General features: G+C 53.5%; 1 protein-coding gene across 1 annotated transcript in view; it reads left to right on the top strand.

Moving 5' to 3' along the window:
• Window positions 1-11961, top strand: part of LOC138787809 (titin-like) — a 74475-nt gene extending 62514 nt beyond the window's left edge. Inside the window, exon 11 of the mRNA XM_069964993.1 lies at window positions 10451-11961. Coding sequence (XP_069821094.1) covers window positions 10451-10752 — 302 coding nt within the window. The 3' untranslated portion in view covers window positions 10753-11961. The remainder of the gene's footprint in view (window positions 1-10450) is intronic.
• The last annotated feature ends 1032 nt before the right edge of the window (window positions 11962-12993 follow it).

The raw sequence follows: 12993 nt of genomic DNA, 5'->3' as shown, positions 1-12993 counted from the left end.
TACTACACCTCTCTCATCTCTTTCCCATAACCCAAAACGCCTCTTTGATATCCTCAACTCTCTCCTTAAACCCAAACCTCAGACACCTATCACTAACCTCTGTGCTGAAGACCTAGACACCCATCACTAACCTCTGTGCTGAAGACCTAGCATCCTACTACACATAGACACAATCCGCCAGGAGATCATCTCCCATCCCCCAGGTAATATTAATCCTATTCCCTCTCACTGTTCCTCCTCTGTCACTGGGTCAAAGGCTGAGAGGGATGAGGAGGAAGTCTTCAGACTCCTCTCCTCCTCTCGCCCCACCACCTGCCCTAGTGACCCTATTCCCTCACACCTTGTCCAGTCTCTCTCTCCTGTTGTCACTACTTACCTTACTAAAATATTCCCCCTCCCCCTCTCCTCTGGCGTCTTCCCCTCGGCTTTCAAACACTCCGTCATCACTCCATTACTGAAAAACCCTCCCTAGACCTGTTCCCGCCTAACCTGTTACCTCTCTGACAACGCTCTTCTTGACCCCCTCCAGTCGGGTTTCTGTCCTCACCGCTCTACAGAAACTGCCCTGACTAACGTCTCTAATGGTCTCCTCTCCGCCAAATCTGATGGTGACCATTCACTTCTTATTTTCCTGGATCTATCTGCAGCTCCTCCTCTCCATGCTCCGCTCTATCTGTAGTATGTGACACTGTAGCCCCCCAGCTCCTCCTCTCCATGCTCCGCTCTATCTGTATGTGACACTGTAGCCCCCCAGCTCTTCCTCTCCATGCTCCGCTCTATCTGTATGTGACACTGTAGCCCCCCAGCTCTTCCTCTCCATGCTCCGCTCTCTGTATGTGACACTGTAGCCCCCCAGCTCCTCCTCTCCGTGCTCCGCTCTATCTGTATGTGACACTGTAGCCCCCCAGCTCCCCCTCTCCATGCTCCGCTCTATCTGTATGTGACACTGTAGCCCCCCAGCTCCCCCTCTCCATGCTCCGCTCTATCTGTATGTGACACTGTAGCCCCCCAGCTCTTCCTCTCCATGCTCCGCTCTCTGTATGTGACACTGTAGCCCCCCAGCTCCTCCTCTCCATGCTCCGCTCTATCTGTATGTGACACTGTAGCCCCCCAGCTCCTCCTCTCCATGCTCCGCTCTATCTGTAGTATGTGACACTGTAGCCCCCCAGCTCCTCCTCTCCATGCTCCGCTCTATCTGTAGTATGTGACACTGTAGCCCCCCAGCTCCTCCTCTCCATGCTCCGCTCTATCAGTAGTATGTGACACTGTAGCCCCCCAGCTCCTCCTCTCCATGCTCCGCTCTATCTGTAGTATGTGACACTGTAGCCCCCCAGCTCCTCCTCTCCATGCTCCGCTCTCTGTATGTGACACTGTAGCCCCCCAGCTCCTCCTCTCCATGCTCCGCTCTATCTGTATGTGACACTGTAGCCCCCCAGCTCCTCCTCTCCATGCTCCGCTCTATCTGTATGTGACACTGTAGCCCCCCAGCTCCTCCTCTCCATGCTCCGCTCTATCTGTAGTATGTGACACTGTAGCCCCCCAGCTCCTCCTCTCCATGCTCCGCTCTATCTGTATGTGACACTGTAGCCCCCCAGCTCCTCCTCTCCATGCTCCGCTCTATCTGTAGTATGTGACACTGTAGCCCCCCAGCTCCTCCTCTCCATGCTCCGCTCTATCTGTATGTGACACTGTAGCCCCCCAGCTCCTCCTCTCCATGCTCCGCTCTATCTGTATGTGACACTGTAGCCCCCCAGCTCCTCCTCTCCATGCTCCGCTCTATCTGTAGTATGTGACACTGTAGCCCCCCAGCTCCTCCTCTCCATGCTCCGCTCTATCTGTATGTGACACTGTAGCCCCCCAGCTCCTCCTCTCCATGCTCCGCTCTATCTGTATGTGACACTGTAGCCCCCCAGCTCCTCCTCTCCATGCTCCGCTCTATCTGTAGTATGTGACACTGTAGCCCCCCAGCTCCTCCTCTCCATGCTCCGCTCTATCTGTAGTATGTGACACTGTAGCCCCCCAGCTCCTCCTCTCCATGCTCCGCTCTATCTGTATGTGACACTGTAGCCCCCCAGCTCCTCCTCTCCATGCTCCGCTCTATCTGTAGTATGTGACACTGTAGCCCCCCAGCTCCTCCTCTCCATGCTCCGCTCTATCTGTATGTGACACTGAAGCCCCCCAGCTCCTCCTCTCCATGCTCCGCTCTATCTGTATGTGACACTGTAGCCCCCCAGCTCCTCCTCTCCATGCTCCGCTCTATCTGTAGTATGTGACACTGTAGCCCCCCCAGCTCCTCCTCTCCATGCTCCGCTCTATCTGTATGTGACACTGTAGCCCCCCAGCTCCTCCTCTCCATGCTCCGCTCTATCTGTATGTGACACTGTAGCCCCCCAGCTCCTCCTCTCCATGCTCCGCTCTATCTGTATGTGACACTGTAGCCCCCCAGCCCCTCCTCTCCATGCTCCGCTCTATCTGTATGTGACACTGTAGCCCCCCAGCTCCTCCTCTCCATGCTCCGCTCTATCTGTAGTATGTGACACTGTAGCCCCCCAGCTCCTCCTCTCCATGCTCCGCTCTATCTGTAGTATGTGACACTGTAGCCCCCCAGCTCCTCCTCTCCATGCTCCGCTCTATCTGTATGTGACACTGTAGCCCCCCAGCTCCTCCTCTCCATGCTCCGCTCTATCTGTATGTGACACTGTAGCCCCCCAGCTCCTCCTCTCCATGCTCCGCTCTATCTGTAGTATGTGACACTGTAGCCCCCCAGCTCCTCCTCTCCATGCTCCGCTCTATCTGTAGTATGTGACACTGTAGCCCCCCAGCTCCTCCTCTCCATGCTCCGCTCTATCTGTATGTGACACTGTAGCCCCCCAGCTCCCCCTCTCCATGCTCCGCTCTATCTGTATGTGACACTGTAGCCCCCCAGCTCCTCCTCTCCATGCTCCGCTCTATCTGTATGTGACACTGTAGCCCCCCAGCTCCTCCTCTCCATGCTCCGCTCTATCTGTATGTGACACTGTAGCCCCCCAGCTCCTCCTCTCCATGCTCCGCTCTATCTGTATGTGACACTGTAGCCCCCCAGCTCCTCCTCTCCATGCTCCGCTCTATCTGTAGTATGTGACACTGTAGCCCCCCAGCTCCCCTCTCCACGCTCCGCTCTATCTGTAGTATGTGACACTGTAGCCCCCCAGCTCCTCCTCTCCATGCTCCGCTCTATCTGTAGTATGTGACACTGTAGCCCCCCAGCTCCTCCTCTCCATGCTCCGCTCTATCTGTAGTATGTGACACTGTAGCCCCCAGCTCCTCCTCTCCATGCTCCGCTCTATCTGTAGTATGTGACACTTTAGCCCCCCAGCTCCTCCTCTCCATGCTCCGCTCTATCTGTAGTATGTGACACTGTAGCCCCCCAGCTCCCCCTCTCCATGCTCCGCTCTATCTGTAGTATGTGACACTGTAGCCCCCCAGCTCCTCCTCTCCATGCTCCGCTCTATCTGTATGTGACACTGTAGCCCCCCAGCTCCTCCTCTCCATGCTCCGCTTTATCTGTATGTGACACTGTAGCCCCCCAGCTCCTCCTCTCCATGCTCCCCTCTATCTGTATGTGACACTGTAGCCCCCCAGCTCCTCCTCTCCATGCTCCGCTCTATCTGTAGTATGTGACACTGTAGACCCCCAGCTCCTCCTCTCCATGCTCCGCTCTATCTGTATGTGACACTGTAGCCCCCCAGCTCCTCCTCTCCATGCTCCGCTCTATCTGTATGTGACACTGTAGCCCCCCAGCTCCTCCTCTCCATGCTCCGCTCTATCTGTATGTGACACTGTAGCCCCCCAGCTCCCCCTCTCCATGCTCCGCTCTATCTGTAGTATGTGACACTGTAGCCCCCCCCCAGCTCCTCCTCTCCATGCTCCGCTCTATCTGTATGTGACACTGTAGCCCCCCAGCTCCTCCTCTCCATGCTCCGCTCTATCTGTATGTGACACTGTAGCCCCCCAGCTCCTCCTCTCCATGCTCCGCTCTATCTGTAGTATGTGACACTGTAGCCCCCCAGCTCCCCCTCTCCATGCTCCGCTCTATCTGTTGTATGTGACACTGTAGCCCCCCAGCTCCTCCTCTCCATGCTCCGCTCTATCTGTAGTATGTGACACTGTAGCCCCCCAGCTCCTCCTCTCCATGCTCCGCTCTATCTGTATGTGACACTGTAGCCCCCCAGCTCCTCCTCTCCATGCTCCGCTCTATCTGTAGTATGTGACACTGTAGCCCCCCAGCTCCTCCTCTCCATGCTCCGCTCTATCTGTAGTATGTGACACTGTAGCCCCCCAGCTCCTCCTCTCCATGCTCCGCTCTATCTGTATGTGACACTGTAGCCCCCCAGCTCCCCCTCTCCATGCTCCGCTCTATCTGTATGTGACACTGTAGCCCCCCAGCTCCTCCTCTCCATGCTCCGCTCTATCTGTAGTATGTGACACTTTAGCCCCCCAGCTCCTCCTCTCCATGCTCCGCTCTATCTGTAGTATGTGACACTGTAGCCCCCAGCTCCTCCTCTCCATGCTCCGCTCTATCTGTATGTGACACTGTAGCCCCCCAGCTCCTCCTCTCCATGCTCCGCTCTATCTGTATGTGACACTGTAGCCCCCCAGCCCCTCCTCTCCATGCTCCGCTCTATCTGTATGTGACACTGTAGCCCCCCAGCTCCTCCTCTCCATGCTCCGCTCTATCTGTAGTATGTGACACTGTAGCCCCCCAGCTCCTCCTCTCCATGCTCCGCTCTATCTGTATGTGACACTGTAGACCCCCAGCTCCTCCTCTCCATGCTCCGCTCTATCTGTAGTATGTGACACTGTAGCCCCCCAGCTCCTCCTCTCCATGCTCCGCTCTATCTGTATGTGACACTGTAGCCCCCCAGTTCCCCCTCTCCATGCTCCGCTCTATCTGTATGTGACACTGTAGCCCCCCAGCTCCTCCTCTCCATGCTCCGCTCTATCTGTATGTGACACTGTAGCCCCCCAGCTCTTCCTCTCCATGCTCCGCTCTATCTGTATGTGACACTGTAGCCCCCCAGCTCCTCCTCTCCATGCTCCGCTCTATCTGTATGTGACACTGTAGACCCCCAGCTCCTCCTCTCCATGCTCCGCTCTATCTGTATGTGACACTGTAGCCCCCCAGCTCCCCCTCTCCATGCTCCGCTCTATCTGTATGTGACACTGTAGCCCCCCAGCTCCTCCTCTCCATGCTCCGCTCTATCTGTATGTGACACTGTAGCCCCCCAGCTCCTCCTCTCCATGCTCCGCTCTATCTGTATGGGACACTGTAGCCCCCCAGCTCCTCCTCTCCATGCTCCGCTCTATCTGTAGTATGTGACACAGTAGACCACCAGCCCCTCCTCTCCATGCTCCGCTCTATCTGTAGTATGTGACACTGTAGCCCCCCAGCTCCTCCTCTCCATGCTCCGCTCTATCTGTATGTGACACTGTAGCCCCCCAGCTCCTCCTCTCCATGCTCCGCTCTATCTGTAGTATGTGACACTGTAGCCCCCCAGCTCCCCCTCTCCATGCTCCGCTCTATCTGTAGTATGTGACACTGTAGCCCCCCAGCTCCTCCTCTCCATGCTCCGCTCTATCTGTATGTGACACTGTAGCCCCCCAGCTCCCCCTCTCCATGCTCCGCTCTATCTGTAGTATGTGACACTGTAGCCCCCCAGCTCCTCCTCTCCATGCTCCGCTCTATCTGTATGTGACACTGTAGCCCCCCAGCTCCTCCTCTCCATGCTCCGCTCTATCTGTAGTATGTGACACTGTAGCCCCCAGCTCCTCCTCTCCATGCTCCGCTCTATCTGTATGTGACACTGTAGCCCCCCAGCTCCTCCTCTCCATGCTCCGCTCTATCTGTATGTGACACTGTAGCCCCCCAGCTCCTCCTCTCCATGCTCCGCTCTATCTGTATGTGACACTGTAGCCCCCCAGCTCCTCCTCTCCATGCTCCGCTCTATCTGTAGTATGTGACACTGTAGCCCCCCAGCTCCTCCTCTCCATGCTCCGCTCTATCTGTATGTGACACTGTAGCCCCCCAGCTCTTCCTCTCCATGCTCCGCTCTATCTGTATGTGACACTGTAGCCCCCCAGCTCCTCCTCTCCATGCTCCGCTCTATCTGTAGTATGTGACACAGTAGACCACCAGCCCCTCCTCTCCATGCTCCGCTCTATCTGTAGTATGTGACACTGTAGCCCCCCAGCTCCTCCTCTCCATGCTCCGCTCTATCTGTATGTGACACTGTAGCCCCCCAGCTCCTCCTCTCCATGCTCCGCTCTATCTGTAGTATGTGACACTGTAGCCCCCCAGCTCCCCCTCTCCATGCTCCGCTCTATCTGTAGTATGTGACACTGTAGCCCCCCAGCTCCTCCTCTCCATGCTCCGCTCTATCTGTATGTGACACTGTAGCCCCCCAGCTCCCCCTCTCCATGCTCCGCTCTATCTGTAGTATGTGACACTGTAGCCCCCCAGCTCCTCCTCTCCATGCTCCGCTCTATCTGTATGTGACACTGTAGCCCCCCAGCTCCTCCTCTCCATGCTCCGCTCTATCTGTAGTATGTGACACTGTAGCCCCCCAGCTCCTCCTCTCCATGCTCCGCTCTATCTGTATGTGACACTGTAGCCCCCCAGCTCCTCCTCTCCACGCTCCGCTCTGTCGGCCTCAAAGACTCTGCTCTTTCCTGGTTTTCCTCCTATCTCTCTGACCGCTCCTTTAGCGTATCACTTTCTGGCTCCACCTCATCTTCTCTCCCCCTGACAGTCGGGGTTCCTCAGGGATCAGTCCTGGGTCCTCTCTCTCCTTTTCTCACTTTACACTTTACCCATTGGACAAATCATCAGCAAGTTTGGTTTTCAGTACCATCTCCATGCTGATGATACCTAGCTATATACCTCCTCCTGTGATATCATCCCCTGCTGTATACCTCCTCCTGTGATATCACCCCCTGCTGTATACCTCCTCCCGTGATATCACCCCCTGCTGTATACCTCCTCCTGTGATATCACCCCCTGCTGTATACCTCCTCCTGTGATATCACCCCCTGCTGTATACCTCCTCCTGTGATATCACCCCCTGCTGTATACCTCCTCCTGTGATATCACCCCCTGCTGTATACCTCCTCCTGTGATATCACCCCCTGCTATATACCTCCTCCTGTGATATCACCCCCGCTCTTCTACAGAACACCAGTAACTGTCTGTCTGCCGTCTCTAATGCTATGTCCTCCCTATTCCTGAAACTAAACCTGGCTAAGACTGAGCTGCTTGTCTTCCCTCCCTCTGCTAAACACCCCCCACCTGACATCTCCATCTCTGTCTGTGGTGCGACCATAACCCCTACACAACAAGCTCCATAACCCCCACACAACAAGCTCCATAACCCCTACACTACAAGCTCCATAGCCCCTACACAACAAGCTACATAGCCCCTACACAACAAGCTACATAGCCCCTACACAACAAGCTCAATAACCCCTACACAACAAGCTCCATAACCCCTACACAACAAGCTCAATAACCCCTACACAACAGGCTCCATAACCCCTACACAACAAGCTCCATAACCCCTACACAACAAGCTCCATAACCCCTACACAACAAGCTCCATAGCCCCTACACAACAAGCTCCATAGCCCCTACACAACAAGCTACATAGCCCCTACACAACAAGCTCCATAACCCCTACACAACAAGCTCCATAGCCCCTACACAACAAGCTCCATAGCCCCTACACAACAAGCTCCATAGCCCCTACACAACAAGCTCCATAGCCCCTACACAACAAGCTACATAGCCCTTACACAACAAGCTCCATAGCCCCTACACAACAAGCTCCATAGCCCCTACACAACAAGCTCCATAACCCCTACACAACAAGCTCCATGACCCCTACACAACAAGCTCCATAACCCCTACACAACAAGCTCCACAGCACCTACACAACAAGCTCCATAACCCCTGCACAACAAGCTCCATGACCCCTACACAACAAGCTCCATAACCCCTACACAACAAGCTCCATAGCCCCTACACAACAAGCTCCATAACCCCTACACAACAAGCTCCATAACCCCTACACAGCAAGCTCCATAGCCCCTACACAACAAGCTCCATAACCCCTACACAACAAGCTCCATAACCCCTACACAACAAGCTCCATAACCCCTACACAACAAGCCTGCTGCCTTGGGGTTATGTGTGACTTGGATCTCTCTTTCATTCCTCATATTAAATCTCTTTCACGTTCCTGTAATCTGCATCTAAAAAACATCTCTACAATCCGTCCCTTCCTTCCTGTCGAATCGGCTAAAACTCTCATTGTCGCGCTGATTCATTCCCGTCTTGACTACTGCAATTCCTTACTAATCGGCCTTCCTTCCTCCAAACTCTCCTCTCTCCAGTCCATTCTCAATACAGCGGCCAGGCTCATCTCCGTGTCCAGCCGCTATACAGATGCCTCTCCCCTGTGCCAGCGGCTATACAGATGCCTCCCCCCTGTACCAGCCGCTATACAGATGCCTCTCCCCTGTACCAGCCGCTATACAGATGCCTCCCCCCTGTGCCAGCCGCTATACAGATGCCTCTCCCCTGTGCCAGCCGCTATACAGATGCCTCCCCTCCTGTGCCAGCCGCTATACAGATGCCTCTCCCCTGTGCCAGCCGCTATACAGATGCCTCCCCCCTGTGCCAGCCGCTATACAGATGCCTCTCCCCTGTGCCAGCCGCTATACAGATGCCTCTCCCCTGTGCCAGCCGCTATACAGATGCCTCCCCCCTGTGCCAGTCGCTATACAGATGCTTCCCCCCTGCGCCAGTCGCTATACAGATGCCTCCCCCCTGTGCCAGTCACTATACAGATGCCTCCCCCTGTGCCAGTCACTATACAGATGCCTCCCCTCCTGTGCCAGCCGCTATACAGATGCCTCTCCCCTGTGCCAGCCGCTATACAGATGCCTCTCCCCTGTGCCAGCCACTATACAGATGCCTCCCCCCTGTGCCAGTCACTATACAGATGCCTCCCCCCTGTACCAGTCACTATACAGATGCCTCCCCTCCTGTGCCAGTCACTATACAGATGCCTCCCCCCTGTGCCAGTCACTATACAGATGCCTCCCCCCTCTGTGCCAGTCGCTATACAGATGCCTCCCCCCTGTGCCAGCCGCTATACAGATGCCTCCCCCCTCTGTGCCAGCCACTATACAGATGCCTCCCCCCTGTGCCAGCCGCTATACAGATGCCTCCCCCCTCTGTGCCAGCCGCTATACAGATGCCTCCCCCCCTGTACCAGTCACTATACAGATGCCTCCCCCCTGTGCCAGTCACTATACAGATGCTTCCCCCTGTGCCAGTCGCTATACAGATGCCTCCCCCCTGTGCCAGTCACTATACAGATGCCTCCCCCTGTGCCAGTCACTATACAGATGCCTCCCCTCCTGTGCCAGCCGCTATACAGATGCCTCTCCCCTGTGCCAGTCACTATACAGATGCCTCCCCTGTGCCAGTCATTATACAGATGCCTCCCCCCTGTGCCAGTCACTATACTGATGCCTCCCCCCTGTGCCAGCCGCTATACAGATTCCTCCCCCTGTGCCAGTCACTACATTGGCTCCCTATTAAACACAGGATACAATACAAAATCCTCCTGCTCACCCACAAGGCTCTCCACAGTGCTGCACCTCTCTATATCTCCTCCCTCATCTCTGTCTACCATCCTACCCGTGCCTTACACTCCTCTAATGACTTAAGACTAACATCCACCTTAATCCGCACCTCTCACTCCCGTCTCCAGGACGTCACCCGAGCTGCACCAGTTCTATGGAATCCATTACCCAAAACTGTCAGACTCCCCTCCAATACACAAAGCTTCAAATGTGCCCTCAAAACTCATCTGTTCAAGCAGGCCTACCAGGTGCCCTAGTTTTGACTGCTACCCTAACCCCCCCCCCCCCACACACACACACACACACACACACACCAAGCATTTAAGCAGTTAGACCTGGGCATGCAGGCATTGGCTGGTGACAGGCTAACCCCCCCCCCCCCCCCTTACCTGCGTTGCCTTATATATATGGCCGGACCATAAGAACAATGATGCGTTTTGCCCCTCTGCCATTCTGTCTCGCACCCCCTCCTGATAGTGTGTAAGCTGATAAGGGACCTCACTCCTCTTGTATGGATAATTATATGTATATCTCTGTTATGTCTGATTTTTGTCTATGTATGTCCCCCCAGAATTGTAAAGTGCTGCGGAATCTGTTGGCGCTATATAAATAAAAATTATTATTATTATTAGCTCAGCTGCTTGTATTGTAGGATAAATACAGCGGCTGGAGGCCTGGTAGAAGATGGCACCGGCCGGGTCCACTGCAGTTTAGCATTTGTACAAAATGTGACTTGTCATAGTTTTTGTCTATTTCTTTGCAGGACATCTGAGGACTCCACTGAAGACCAGAGGCATCCAGTGCCTGACGGAGAGACCACGGGTGGGGGGTGAGGTCACACTCACATGTTACGTGGAGGGATGTGACGCAGATAGTTCCGAGTTCTTCTGGAGGAGAGGAATGTTTCCTATAGATGGTGACGTACAGAACAAGTGTGACGGATCCGGAAGCTTCTCCACAGTCACCTTCACAGCACAGGAGACGGACAGAGACTGCACAGTCACATGTGAGGTGACTTATAATTTACAGACACTGGAGGAACATTTCACTCTGAAGCTTCAATAAGGATCAACAGGAATCAATGGAAGAAAGACTCAATGCCTGTCCGAGAGTGAGCGCAGACTCACTGATGTCTATAGTACTGGGGTAACTGAGAACGAGCGCAGACTCACTGATGTCTGTAGTACTGGGGTAACTGAGAGCGAGCGCAGACTCACTGATGTCTGTAGTACTGGGGTAACTGAGAGCGAGTGCAGACTCACTGATGGCTATAGTCCTGGGGTAACAGAGCGAGCGCAGACTCACTGATTTCTATAGTACTGGGGTAACTGAGAACGAGCGCAGACTCACTGATGGCTATAGTACTGGGGTAACAGAGGGAGTGCAGACTCTGATGTCTGTAGTACTGGGGTAACTGAGAACGAGCGCAGACTCACTGATGTCTATAGTACTGGGGTAACTGAGAGGGAGTGCAGACTCACTGATTTCTATAGTACTGGGGTAACTGAGAGCGAGTGCAGACTCACTGATGGCTATAGTACTGGGGTAACTGAGAGGGAGTGCAGACTCTCTGATGTCTGTAGTACTGGGGTAAATGAGAACGAGCGCAGACTCACTGATGTCTGTAGTACTGGGGTAACTGAGAGCGAGCGCAGACTCACTGATGTCTGTAGTACTGGGGTAACTGAGAGCGAGCGCAGACTCACTGATGGCTATAGTCCTGGGGTAACAGAGCGAGCGCAGACTCACTGATTTCTATAGTACTGGGGTAACTGAGAGCGAGTGCAGACTCACTGATGGCTATAGTACTGGGGTAACTGAGAGCGAGTGCAGACTCACTGATGGCTATAGTACTGGGGTAACTGAGAGGGAGTGCAGACTCTCTGATGTCTGTAGTACTGGGGTAACTGAGAACGAGCGCAGACTCACTGATGTCTATAGTACTAGGGTAACTGAGAGCGAGTGCAGACTCACTGATGGCTATAGTTCTGGGGTAACTGAGAGCGAGTGCAGACTCTCTGATGGCTATAGTACTGGGGTAACTGAGAGGGAGCGCAGACTCTCTGATGGCTACAGTACTGGGATAACAGAACGAGTACAGACTCTCTGATGGCTATAGTCCTAAAAATGCCCAGAAATCAGTCTGCTGCCCATGGAAAAGGAAGGTGTCGGTGTCCAGAGCTCTGATGCTGCCTTTGATGCCTACATGTTTGAAAGGCGACTTGGTTCAGCACACGTGCCAAATGATGGTGTTGTACAGTCATGGGGGGGGGGGGGGGGGGGGGGGGGGTGATGGCTTCCAGTGACGCTCGCTGTTCTTGCCTTCCTCTCGGGACGCTACATTATAAAGAACTCACAGAATCACGGAAGTGTTTACCAGTATTTTGCAAGAGGAACACTAAAAATAAATGTGATATTATTACTCCTTATAGTCCCCCGTCCTACTTATAGAGTGACCCCCAAAGATCCTCTCCTCTTCTGCTCACCAGCACATTGGGAGGAGGAGTAGACTTTCTATAGAGTGAATTTGTCCGATTACCATTGTGAAGGTGACCATGAAGGGTTAATACTTTTGGGAAAAAACATTGTATTCCTTAAAATGCGTTCAGCTTTGGAACCACTTCTAGCTGGACAAGACTGGTCTACGAGACATGTTGGCAGCCCCCCCGAGAGGACACCACCCTGAACTCACAAAAGAAGAAGAAGATGATGTCTATTAAATAAGCACTAACCAGCTCACTGCGCCGAACAGGATATAGCTAACCATTTATGGAATAACCAATCACAGTATTACATGTATACTCTTTGTGACTTGAAACTCCGCCTATAATGAAGGAACATATAATCAATGTGAAACTAAATAAAGGGGAGTATACTTCTATCTCAGCTGAGAGAGAAGGCAATACCGACTATTTGTGTCTGGTGTTTTCTCCTCGTCGCTAGCACTCAGCTTTATTCAATTTGGACAGGGATAGTCACTTGGGAATAAGGTGGATGAAAAGGTAAAATTCACCTTATCACCATCACCCGTCTTCTCCATAGTCTTATTGTGTGAATGTTGTTACCGGAGATCTTTCTCTAGTTGCATCTATTCTAGCACTATACATTATATATATACACACACACACATATATATATATATATACACACACATATATATGTATATATATACACACACATATACAGTATATCAGTATCAGCATCCCCCACACCTGCCTCTCTTTGGGTACATGAGGACTTGTGTCTACAAGGATTGGAGAACGATTGGCCAAGAACCTGTGTACATGTCTCAGATTAGTGACTACA

The sequence above is a fragment of the Dendropsophus ebraccatus genome, chromosome 4, assembly GCF_027789765.1.
Source record: "Dendropsophus ebraccatus isolate aDenEbr1 chromosome 4, aDenEbr1.pat, whole genome shotgun sequence".
In the NCBI taxonomy this organism is placed as follows: Eukaryota; Metazoa; Chordata; class Amphibia; order Anura; family Hylidae; genus Dendropsophus; species Dendropsophus ebraccatus.
Note: the sequence above shows the minus strand (reverse complement) of the source record. Positions and strands in the feature narration are given on the sequence as shown.